An 11,525-nucleotide genomic window follows, 5' to 3' on the forward strand; every position below is an offset into this window, starting at 1 on the left:
CAGTCTGCAAAAATTAAGTACCGTATATATTGCAAGGAAGGATAATTTACTGGCTCACCACAAATCAAGAATTAGCACTTTAATTCACAATATGTCTAACAGATTACAGATATAGACGCAACAGTGATTCTCGTGACAAAAGGATACATACATGTACTTTATTTCACAATTTTTGAACAAACAATTCAACACGAAAATGGCAAATCGTGTCGTTATTGCGATCAGCTACTCATACTTGATCCAATAGATCGGAACGGCCACTGCCACTGGTTCGCAGGCGGTTTATTAACCAATTCTTCCCAGGGTTTGTACTCCAGCATATTTCTGGCTAATTGTAATTCAAACTCTGCTTGCAAAATGACTTCTTCCACCAGGCCAGCGTTGATACTCTGCTCTAGTTGGACCAAATCTTTATACTTATTGACGGCATCCAAACGTTCCTTGACGATCTTTTCCGCCGACAGTCGATAGACGGAATCCTTTGGCATCTTATCCAGTACACGCAAGGTTTTGCCATATAAAGTTGTCAGCGTATAGTGAGGAGTCTTGGCCACGGGAAGATTGGTCAGACCAGTGGAACGCATAACGTATCCAGCCACACGAGGACCTAAACCTCCTAAGGATGCTGGGGGCATTCTCAGTTCTCGCCAGTACAAGAATCTTACAGAGTCCGATCGCAATCAGCCACTTCTGCTGAACGTAAATAATATCCTTTTTACTAATCTGTGAGAACAGTGGTGCCAACCCAAAATGCTCAAGAAAAAGTCAGAACTTGCAAGTGGAAAGAGAAAAGAATTTATTGTCATCCAAAAAATGAGCATTGCGAGTGCGGTAATACAGCTACACCCCTGTGTGCACCCACCCAACTCTGCATGCCGTTCCGCCAGTCGTGTGGCCACCACTTGGTTCTTGCTACAACGCGGTACGCTCTTAACAGTTAACACCAAAAGCACATAAATATTTTGTTTCCGTTTTGTCCAAAAAATTTTCATTTCTTAATTTTGATGGTTAAATAATAAATTTACTTGAATAGATTTACAGCGTCATTTACTTACCATCAAAGTGATCAAACTGATTTAAACACCAGTCCATCAATATGTCTTTCTGTTACTTATGGTTAATTTATTTATATTACTACCGCTAACAGTTACCACGATGCACCATCCAGCAGCTTTTTGGGATGTCATCAATATTGTCCTGCAATGATAAAATCGGGAATCCTACCACTTCAGCCAGTTTTTCTGATCGAAAAGAATATTTTGGTCTTGCGCGGGACGGGAGGTTGTCTTCTTGCTGAACTCAGACATCATGGACAAGGATAAATCTAAGAAGCCGCTTGAAAAGAGTAAAGGTTTTCGCTTGTAAGTTACAAAATTGTACAGTGGCATTGATTGTGTTGTTAAGCTAGATGCCTTAGTGCTTTTGGAACTGTAAACATCACGATTCACGAGCCACTTGAAATTTTTTTCATCCTTAAATCACTACTTGTAGCTAAATGTATCGGCACTGTTGCAGGATTCACCAAGTGCTATCCGTTGTGCACATTGATTTTGCCAAGGAGTGTTTGGTGGCTTACACAGAGCTTCACATAAAATTACTGAATGCAGAACAGAAAATCATCCGCTTAAACAGCAAACAGTGCCGTATTTTCAATGTGACAATCAACGGGAATGCCGATGCGGAGTTTACTCTTTTCGATCCTACGTTGGATGTGTGTCAGGTGCGTAGAGGATTTTACCGTGCTTTTTTTTAATTGGTCGTCTCTGTGTGACAATTTTTGTTCGTTTTCTTTTTCGAGAATATTAATTATAACTCTGAAAAATTTAATCTATTGAGTTAATTTCTGTTTCTGTTGTATTGTTTATTGACTCAAAATATGCGCGAATTTTGTGAAATATTTTAACAAGTTAGTTCTCATGTTTTTTTTAGAGCGACACAAAGAAGCGGAATCTGGAGCATTTCTCAAATTGTCACGCCAGCTCGGTGAGGATGGTGGATGCCGAATATGGTGGCGGAGAATTAGCTATTACGTTACCATCACGTTATGCTCCTTCGTATACATTATCGAGTGGCCCTTCGACCACCAGGAGTCATGCACACGATCTGATTATTGTCGGCATTGAATTTATGCTGGAGAAACCGGCCTATGGACTGCACTTTGTTGTACCGCAGTTTCCGCACGATAATGCTGAATTAAGTATGGCTCAACGCGGGGCTTATTTGGTGAGCGGCAGCCATGAAAATAGTTCACGCTTATGGTTCCCTTGCGTGGATTCCTTCTCGGAATTGTGTACGTGGAAGCTGGAAATTACTGTGCCGCATGAAATGATTGCTGTGGCGTGCGGCGAAGCATCTGAAATCCAAATAACGCCGGATAATAAACAAAAAATATTCCATTTCACCATGAATATTCCCACAAGTGCGCCGCAGATTGCTCTTGCTGTCGGGTATGTTTGAATCAATTTACACATTGCGTCTCGTCGCTTGGTAGTTCATTGTACTATTAAGTCCTGTATTTATACAGTATGTTTTTCATAGGCCGTTTGAGTTCTACATGGATCCAGGAAGAAATGAAATGGTTCACTATTGTTTACCAAAATTGCTGCCGCTATTGAAGCATTCCATAAGTTTTCTTCACCAGTCATTTGAGTTTTGTGAAGAGTACTTGGCGTGTGGTTATCCGTATCCGGTATACAAGCAAGGTAAGATACTAAGATTGATAATGCTCGCGTCACAAGACATTTGGCAAAAACTATGTGTACGCCACCATCTGTCGCAAAAGGTATTAATTGGACAACGCAAAGATCAGCGAAGAATATACTTGTTGCAGTTTTTGTGGACGAAACCTTTGCCGATATCATGTCATATGCCAGCATGAGTGTCATTAACTGCAGTTTCCTGTTTCCGAAGAGTGTAATTGAGATGAACATTCCTTCGCGAAGTATCATGGCGCTGGGTGCTTGTCGGCAGTTTTTTGGCATGTACTTGACACCAGCATCGTGGAATGATCTCTGGATTGTTAATGGTGTCGCACAGTACCTCCATGGTCTCTACTACAAAAAGTATTTTGGCAACAATGAATACCGCTTTCAGGTGAGCTTTTTTGGTCGGCACATTAAAGATGTAGGGCCATTAGAAATTTAGTCGATAGCACTTTGATCGGCTGAACAAAGTTCCGATAATTAAGTGCGTAATATGTACATGAAAAAACTTCGGGAACATCTTTTGTAGATGTATCAACAAATGAAAGAATTGACTGCTTTCGAGCGAGATGTCCACCCGGTCATTCTGGTGCCTCCAGCCGAACTGCCGGCGCATTTTCACTTCTCTCCCCGCAATCCACAAACATGTTCCGAAGAGTACATTCGCATTTATTCCATCAAAGCGCATTTGGTTGTGCGGATGTTGGAGGAGCGGATTGGCGCGCAGGTTTTAGCGCAAGTCTGTAACAAGATACTGTCTCTGGCTGCAGTGGCAGCTGCATCCCCCGAATACCCATCGTGGACCGGTCTGCTGTTGTCGACGGAAGATTTTGCCAAGAGCATTAACGCTGTTACGGCTAACAGTATTCAACCCTTTATGGATAAATGGGTATTGGCAGGGGGGCATGCTCGTTTTAAGGGGAGATTTTCTTTTAATCGCAAACGAAATGCGATCGAAATGGAATTGAGCCAGGAAATTGGAAGTAAGGCTGACAGGTTTTTTCTGAGTTTTTACTGCAAAATGTTCAGGATTCCCTTAGTAATTTTCCTTTTCAGGTCTCTAATAAGCTTTCGGTTCATACCAAAGATTTTTTAAAATTTGAGAAAATTATTGTTTTTGAACTGGTATTGATTTAAATTTTTCGCATATATTGTACTGTAACTTTATTGAATCCGTTTGGTTTAGGTAAAGGATGTACTTCGTACGTCGGACCGCTACCTATTGTCCTGCAAGAGCTGGATGGGAGTTCGAAACACACCGCTCAAATCGAAGAAAATTCCAGTAAATATGATCTTGTGTGCCACTCCAAAACTCGTCGTTACAAGAAGAAGAAAATTCCATTGTGGACTGGGGAGGAAATCGACATCATGACTCTCCCTGACGTAACCATTGATGCGGATTGTCCAGTCTTATGGATTAGGTAAAAATTTTCTAGTAAATTAAGAGCATGAATCGATATCATCGGAATCACATCTGCGATGATCGGATGCTTAGTGAAAATGAGCAACGATTTTGAGCTGATTGGCGTTTCCCGGCGTTGTCCTTGCTTGAACTATCGAACTAGTTAAACAAGCCTTCACTTCGTTAGTGCAGTCCGCAAATGCTTTCGATTTTTATGTTTAATGATTAGCAGCAGGTTTGTGAAACATTTCGTGGAATAGGGTGGATTTTTATTGATTATTTCTATTTCATCTTGAAATCCCCTAGTACTGAGCTGATTTGATCTTGCTGTCATTCTACAGGATTGATCCAGATATGACGATTATCCGCAATATTACGTTTGAGCAACCCGATTACCACCTGCATTACATTGTGCGGCATGAGCGAGATGTTGTGTCACAACTTTTCGCACTGGATGCTTTGAATAATTTCCCCATGGACGAGAAATTGCAAAGAACCACGATGGCGGTTTTAAGCACAGTTGTTGAGGACCAGAAGTAAATTTACGCATTATTTTTAGTCTTCGTAATCATAATAATGCGATGAAAAGCCGTACGTACGAAATCGTTTTGCATTGATTAGGTTTAATTTTTAAAAAGCTGATTATGTACAAGTTTCGATTAATAAACTGGAACGAATCTCAATAATTAGGATCTTTTATCGTATTCGATTGGCTGCCGCGGATGCTCTTAGCAGACTATCCAACAAGCTCGCTCTGTCCGGTGCTCCGTGGATCAATCCTCCGCCTATGTCCAGAATGTACAAAAGTTTATTTTTTGTGCGGTTACCGACCACAGTTACGCACAATACAAGCAACATTGTCAAGAGAAATGATTTCCACCACTTCATCCGTTACTACATCCAGAAAAATGTTCCCATATATATGGCGAAACTGCGAAATCCTGTCAATGTCTGCCCGCCGGAAATTGTGAATATGTTATTGGATATGTGGAAGTACAACGAAAATAAGCGCAACTTCTATTCAGATTCGTATTACCGGTAAGTGATAGTAACATTTAAATCTGTTTTTGCCTAATTTTAACTTTTTGATTGTCGAACATTTGCGTTGTAACTCCTACTTGACATGAGGAAATGCTTTACTACAAGAACCGATGAAGATCACTCTGGCTTTTTATGTAATGAGATTAATTTATTTTGTTGTGTGAATATTGTCTGATAGTTTTTCATTTTTCAGAGCTTCTCTTATTGAAGCCTTTGGAGAAACTTTCAGCGAAGTTGCCGGAACCCTGTCCGTATCGGAGGATCCGAAATTCCAATTCGAACAGCTGAGTAATTTATCGAAACAGTGCATGGAAAATATCTTCCGCGCGCTGAACCAAGAAAAATTATTGCCATCATATCAGTTCGTGATTACGGTGAGCTGCTTGAATGCCATTCGGAATATGCACAAACACGGAGTACTACCAGCTGACTGGTGTGTAAAAACCTACAAAGATTATACAGATGGGAAGCTGTATCGTCCAGTACGAATTGCCGCATATCAGCATTTAGTTGACCATTTAAAAACCACCGCCAAAAACAGTCCCAATGCAGATTTGTTTGATTACCTCTTAACGGCTGCGGCGACCGATTACGATGTGTTTATGCGCCACAAGATTCTTCGGTTGATGATCAGTAACCCGCCGTTTACAGCTGATGCCGCAAAGCCTGAAGACTGCGCTCTGAGCTCAGAGAATCTGGTAGAGAGACTGTGGAAATGGATGAATAACGAGACTCCGTACGATGCACGGTTGCGGTGTGACATTGTGGATTTGTACAATGTGCTGTATGGCAAGCGTCGGCCCGCTTGTGTTCCCATACCAGATTTGGGAATGGTATTGAATCTCAAGGAACGAAAAGCCGTACTGAGCGATGCGGCTATGGCCACACTGGAGGAGGAGAATTTGGCGGATAAAGCGGCGCTAAATCCGGAGAAACCTGCTAGTCCAGTCAAGATCAAGGAAGAAGTGCCGGAGGATGTCCCGGGACCGTCCAAAGACGTATCTGTGGATTTGGACAGGGACAAGGGAGCCGAGTCGATCTTTAACCCTGCATCTCCTTACCATCCAAAGATTAAATTCAGAGTATGCACCACTGTTGTTATGTAATATCTGGCTCTTTGCTAAAATCATCTTATTATTTTAGCAATTTTTGTTATCAAGAAATGGTTGTGCATTAAGATCAGTAACTTTTCTGTTATGTTATTTATTGAAATACATAACGTACGAGTACTTGCTTAACTGCCTTTAATCGTATTTCCATACCATTTTGCGCTTTTTTTTCTAGGTTGGAGATTCGTCGAACGCACCTTCACCGAGTGATAGATCGCCGACGGTAAAAATGGAAGAAGAGGAAGAACAGCATCGCAAAAAGAAAAAGAAGCATAAGCATAAACACCATCATGCCAAGCATAAGAAGTCCGAAAGAGAAGAAAGTTCTGGCATTAAGTGATATACCGTTGTTTTGTATTTCAGTATTGTTTTTTATTTTTTAATTATTGTTGCGACGGACAGTTTCTTCGCCCGGAAACAACTTTTTTCAAGTCAGTTACTCGTAGAGAAAGATAAGTACAGTTGTACAAATCAGCTTCGATACGCATATGGCCTGGTTAAATTCGAAATATTAGCATCAAACAGTCAAAGTATTATCACACAGATGCGCGGTTCTTTTCTGTTGACAAAAAACCGTACGTCAAGGAAGAGATTTTCTTAAATTTTTCATCCAGTGCTTCCGAGACTGCCGTAGAAGTGATCCGTCCACTGCCAATGCATTCGTTTCCGTTATAAAATACCGCGTACTGACCCAAGGTTAGCGCGTATAATCTGTGTCTTAATGTAACGGAGACACAAGCGGGATTGTCTTGAACTGCGATCTTACAGGGCACAACAGGATTTGCATGTTGAAAACGAAAATCGCATTCCATTTCACGCGAAGGCGGCGGGGAACCAGATATCCAATGCATATCACTGACACTGCATGTCTTGCTGAACAGAGCAGGATTATCATGATTCAAAGCCTATAAATTTAAAAAGAAAGTTACAGAAGCCACAACGATGCGTAAGAAGCCGATAAATGCCAAATCAAAATACACATACTGCACTTATAATTGTAGCCTTAGGCATCAGCTAAACAGTAATTGTTAAAAGTTTGCGGATGCAGAATTTTTACAAGTGATTGCTACATATGCATGGAACCTGACTCTAAATCTGATGTAACAGTAAATGCCGGTAAGTGCTGACCACAAACATATCGTTCGTTTTGCTATTTTTGTGAGCAATATAGTAAGCCCCACTGCGTCCTCCTATTAAAGCCCTTTGTCCGATAGTAAAAAACTGCACCCCTACAACAAAAAACGGAAACTAAAGCAGGAGAGCACTGAAAGCAAGGATCAGTCATACCATCGTGTCGACCGACGACTTCTCCCGAATCAACATCAATGAATCGTCCAGGTGTAGGATGCGAATATTCTCGCATGAAGTCCGCAAAATTCCGCTTACCGATGAAACAGATACCGGTACTCTAAAACAAGCATCCACTACCCTGATCACCCCATGTACTGTTCAGCAGGTAGCGCAATCACCGTCGTATGAAAATACTTCTCTTTTCTTTGCAACGTCTTTGAAGCCAGTTTTGATCGCAAGATTTTTTACATGTTTTTTCAGCATTCCTCCAACTGGAAACATCGTATGCCGTATGGCATCTTGAGATATTTGCGAGAGGAAAAGTGTCTGATCTTTAATAGGGTCGTTTCCTTTGAACAATTTCACCGCTAAAAAGACAGTACTCATTGCGTCATCATTATTTATTACTGTAAAGCATTCTTCACACTTCAGCAACCTAAAAAAATTTCAGCAACAACTGCAACTTCAGAAAAAAAATTTATTATTATTTTTACAGTAAAACATAATATTTCCACAGTAGAACTTACAACTGTAAAGGAGATTTTTTTAACAAAATGCGTTGCGTAACTTGCGTTCCTTCTTGATTAAAAACACGATATCATTACACCTTACGTTTTCCAGGGATCATTTCCTCAAGGAACGGTCCAGCGGACGTTTGTGCATAATGTCCCGTAGCGATTGCATCAGCACCATGCTTTTCTCTGGCATAATTCAAAAAGCATTTGAATTTCACATGCCGATTGCATAAAATATCCGGATTCGGCGTCAAGCCGCTCTGATAGTCGTGCAACAGCGGTCTGCAAAAATCAATGACGAACTGGCGGCGATAAAATGGATAATTATCATGCGATCCTCACGTAAACACATCATTCCAGTATTCTTTCACAAAGTTGACTTCATGGAACGGGATCTCCAGCCTGCGGCAGATGTTCTCGGCGTCCTCGCAGTCCTTGTCCAGCGTACACTGTCCTGATTCGTCTTTCGAATCCCAGTTACGCATGAAAGCTCCGATAACATCGAATCCTAATGCCAGCAGCGAAAGATTTCAAAGTAAAGAATTTCACCACGCTGAATCATTTTTACTAGGAATTTAATGCGAACACTGCAACGGAGTGCAATACTTAACAAAAACAAATCCATGATAAATGATAACATGAGTTACTTACGTTATACGTACCTTTCCTTTTCAGTATCAGAGCCGATATGCAGCTGTCGACACCTCCAGAAACACCGCAGACTACTCGCTTTATCGGCAGCATTCTCCAGGAAACCGGATCAAAGAAAACAGACTGCTTTGCTAATGGTATCTGTTATAAAGTAAAACTTTTCCCTTTTGTAATTTTCACACAATTTTGGTTAAGTGACAACTAATAAGTCACAACTTCGATTTTCTCCTTCGCTGATTTTTTGCAAAAATCAGCGTGAGCGTCGTGTGGCCACCCTCAGAACAGCAGTTACAGGAATTCCCAACGGGCATCAATAGTTTTCTTACGCTCAGTGCTGGTCGCTCACACACTTTTATTTCGAAGTTTTTGGCTTTTTCGACGTTTCGAAACTTATGAGATTACTTTTCGAAAGTTATTTTTGTTATCGTTTTTGTATTGCATAATTAAGAACCAGTGTTATGTCCTGGACCAGTGATGATTTGATTGATTGAAACAGTTGAAAGTTGAAAGTTGAACGTTTTACTTTTATCTCTGGAAAGGCATACTCATAAGTCACATTGCTACCGTTTTTGTTGGTTCGGATGGATTTCCAAGGTTCGCAAGTAAATTTTTGGCTCCGTACTTGCTTTCCGTTTATTGCGGCAGTACTTCATGTCAACAGATGTGTTAAATGTCAGCAGATGTGGGTGGTAAACTGCATTTGTATTCAGTTCTTCGCTGGAAAACGGAGGAAGCTTCCGGAGTTATACGGCAGCTTCTTGTGGCGAAACAGCGCTCCATCGAAAAGAATCCATTAATACCAGAAGAGCGAACTGCTGTCCTGTTGAACATTCCTCCGTACTTAGATAAGGTAAAAATTGATTTTTGCCGATAGAAGAAACGTTTGACTTGTCCGTCTTGTCGTGAATTAAATTTTACGTACGCGTATGTACTCTGTAATATTGTACATTAATTAAATACATAATTCTGTGGTTAAATTTTTCGATCAAATTAGGCAAAATTTTGTGGGTGCTTTTTTGTTCTGGTTGGTTGTTGTAACTGTTTTGTTGGGGGCCTTGGGGCAGTATTTATTCTAGTTGTGTTTGTTAAATGTTTTAGGAGACGCTTAGCGCTGCGTTTGCCAAATTTGGTGGGGTGGAGGACATTTTCTTCCTAAAACGGTTGTCGGTGGGCAGCGTGGTTAAATATGAATCTGACTCGTTTTTCCAAACTACTGGCACAGCGATTAGTGTAAATACGAGTATTAGTCTGTTTTTTTCCTCACCAAAGAAATCTGCAAAACGTCGTAATCTGATGATTTTTTGGATAGTCCTACAAAACCGCCTACGTTCTATTCCGGAGTGGAAAATCTGTGAAAAAGTTGATTGCCTTCTGTAGCAGCGAAAATGATCCGTTGGTTTTATCTACGGAGGATGCTCCCATTCAGTCTGGGCTTTCAAGTAACTGAATGCATTGCAGTGGACACGGGTTATTATAAAGAAGTAGACATAATCAACTGTTGGATCATATAAATTTGTGTAATATAGTAATGTTCGTGTAATATTGTTCTGTAGGTCATGTAAATATTGTTTTGGATTTTTTGAGAGTTTCATGTATTTGTAAAACAGATATCTAAGTTATTTAGATATGGCTTGTACATATGTGTATGCGCGTCGGAGTTTTATCTAATTTTTAGCTTGGATCAGGGAACACAGACAACCCTTACCCAGCGTTGTCGATATGAGAAAAGAAATTGACGTATATATGGACAAATATGACGCCAGAGTAGAACGGGAAAAACTGCACGCCAAAGCCAACGAAGGCGTCGCCGATGAAGAGGGATGGGTTACGGTTACCCGCGTTGGAAAGAAACGCGGCGTTCGCCAGGTGGACGTTATGAACGAAACAACACGGACTGCAGCCAAAAAGAAAGCTTCCGAAAAGGTTTGAATTTTGCGACTGCGTTTGTCTGATTTTTATACATGCGTTGAATTATGTTTTAGGAGCTTTTGAATTTTTACAAATTCCAAAAAGGCGAAGGAAAAGTTAAACGTAAGTTTATTTTTGTGTTGTTAAAGTGTTATTTCGGTCTGAATGGTTTTGGTCTGGTTTTGCAGAGTTGACTGAATTAAGGAGAAAATTTGAAGAGGACAAGCAGAAAATCGCACAAATGAAAGCAATGCGGAAGTTCAAGCCTTACTGACTGATGTCATAAATTTGTGTAATGAACTTTCGGAATTCCGACTGCTGAGTTGCTTGGTTGTATATCTCACTTTTTTTGGAAGTTTGGCCAATGTCTTTGTTTGTTAGAAATTTGTTAACCCTTTCATCGGAAAAAAATAAAGTTGTTAATTATTACTTTGTCTGGGTGTTTCTTTGGCCTTGTTAAATTGCAAACGGCGAAGTGGAAAAAGAATTGGTTTTAATGGTGGATGTTGTTCCATGAATTATTTGAAGGATTCTGTACCATAGAATTTGCGGAAAGTTAAAATATCTTCATGAAAACCGATTTCTGCATACGTATTTATGAGCAGGTTTTACTAATATTAATTTTATTCACAAGTTCAAGCGAATTAAGTCCAATAGGTTTAAGTCCAAGTCCAGTAGTTGTAACTTTTTGCGGTTATACCATAGAAAAGGACAATACTGAGTATTATCCTTTTCTATGGTTATAGTTATAACGTTATACTTCAAAAACCAGTTATTAGTTATTCCAGCTGGGCCGGGGCAGTTGCGCAATACGTTGCACATTTGGCTGTCGCTGCTTGCCGCTCCCGGTTGATAGTTTCATATGTGCGCACAGCTGTCCAGGACTTCCAAGTTCCAAGATTTCCAG

General features: G+C 40.4%; 4 protein-coding genes across 8 annotated transcripts; 2 read left to right on the forward strand and 2 right to left on the reverse strand.

The window, feature by feature from the left end:
• Positions 1-64: 64 nt before the first annotated feature.
• Positions 65-857, reverse strand: LOC129597153 (NADH dehydrogenase [ubiquinone] 1 alpha subcomplex subunit 5-like). Its single transcript, XM_055494601.1, has one exon. It carries the CDS (start codon positions 633-635, stop codon positions 222-224), a length of 414 nt encoding a protein of 137 aa, XP_055350576.1. The 5' UTR covers positions 636-857; the 3' UTR covers positions 65-221.
• Positions 858-959: 102 nt separating this feature from the next.
• LOC129597147 (transcription initiation factor TFIID subunit 2-like) lies at positions 960-6,824 on the forward strand. Its single transcript, XM_055494591.1, has 11 exons — positions 960-1,361; positions 1,516-1,720; positions 1,930-2,447; positions 2,539-2,702; positions 2,831-3,093; positions 3,232-3,685; positions 3,889-4,123; positions 4,446-4,640; positions 4,795-5,142; positions 5,339-6,227; positions 6,430-6,824. Exons 1-11 carry the CDS (start codon positions 1,309-1,311, stop codon positions 6,592-6,594), a joined length of 3,489 nt encoding a protein of 1,162 aa, XP_055350566.1. The 5' UTR covers positions 960-1,308; the 3' UTR covers positions 6,595-6,824.
• LOC129597151 (mitochondrial tRNA-specific 2-thiouridylase 1-like) lies at positions 6,588-8,957 on the reverse strand. Of its 3 annotated transcripts, none has more exons than XM_055494597.1 (7): positions 8,711-8,843; positions 8,402-8,567; positions 8,157-8,341; positions 7,740-7,912; positions 7,542-7,662; positions 7,383-7,483; positions 6,588-7,159 (listed from the first exon to the last, which is right to left on the reverse strand). In XM_055494597.1, the coding sequence occupies exons 2-7, from the start codon at positions 8,542-8,544 to the stop codon at positions 6,791-6,793; spliced, it is 1,092 nt and encodes a 363-aa protein (XP_055350572.1). In that variant the 5' UTR covers positions 8,545-8,567; positions 8,711-8,843; the 3' UTR covers positions 6,588-6,790. The 3 variants fall into 3 exon arrangements, with proteins under 3 accessions (XP_055350572.1, XP_055350571.1, XP_055350570.1); XM_055494596.1 differs by having other exon boundaries at positions 6,591-7,159; positions 7,794-7,912; positions 8,722-8,957; XM_055494595.1 differs by having other exon boundaries at positions 6,593-7,159; positions 8,722-8,957.
• Positions 8,958-9,027: 70 nt separating this feature from the next.
• Positions 9,028-11,115, forward strand: LOC129597152 (ribosomal RNA-processing protein 7 homolog A-like). Of its 3 annotated transcripts, none has more exons than XM_055494600.1 (7): positions 9,028-9,304; positions 9,391-9,560; positions 9,809-9,877; positions 10,020-10,149; positions 10,386-10,633; positions 10,693-10,741; positions 10,807-11,115. In XM_055494600.1, exons 1-7 carry the CDS (start codon positions 9,292-9,294, stop codon positions 10,890-10,892), a joined length of 765 nt encoding a protein of 254 aa, XP_055350575.1. In that variant the 5' UTR covers positions 9,028-9,291; the 3' UTR covers positions 10,893-11,115. The 3 variants fall into 3 exon arrangements, with proteins under 3 accessions (XP_055350575.1, XP_055350573.1, XP_055350574.1); XM_055494598.1 differs by having other exon boundaries at positions 9,036-9,304; positions 9,809-9,940; XM_055494599.1 differs by having other exon boundaries at positions 9,039-9,304; positions 9,421-9,560; positions 9,809-9,940.
• The last annotated feature ends 410 nt before the right edge of the window (positions 11,116-11,525 follow it).

This window comes from Paramacrobiotus metropolitanus, unplaced genomic scaffold, assembly GCF_019649055.1.
Source record: "Paramacrobiotus metropolitanus isolate TYO unplaced genomic scaffold, Prichtersi_v1.0 Parri_scaffold0000100, whole genome shotgun sequence".
NCBI classification, from domain to species: domain Eukaryota; kingdom Metazoa; phylum Tardigrada; class Eutardigrada; order Parachela; family Macrobiotidae; genus Paramacrobiotus; species Paramacrobiotus metropolitanus.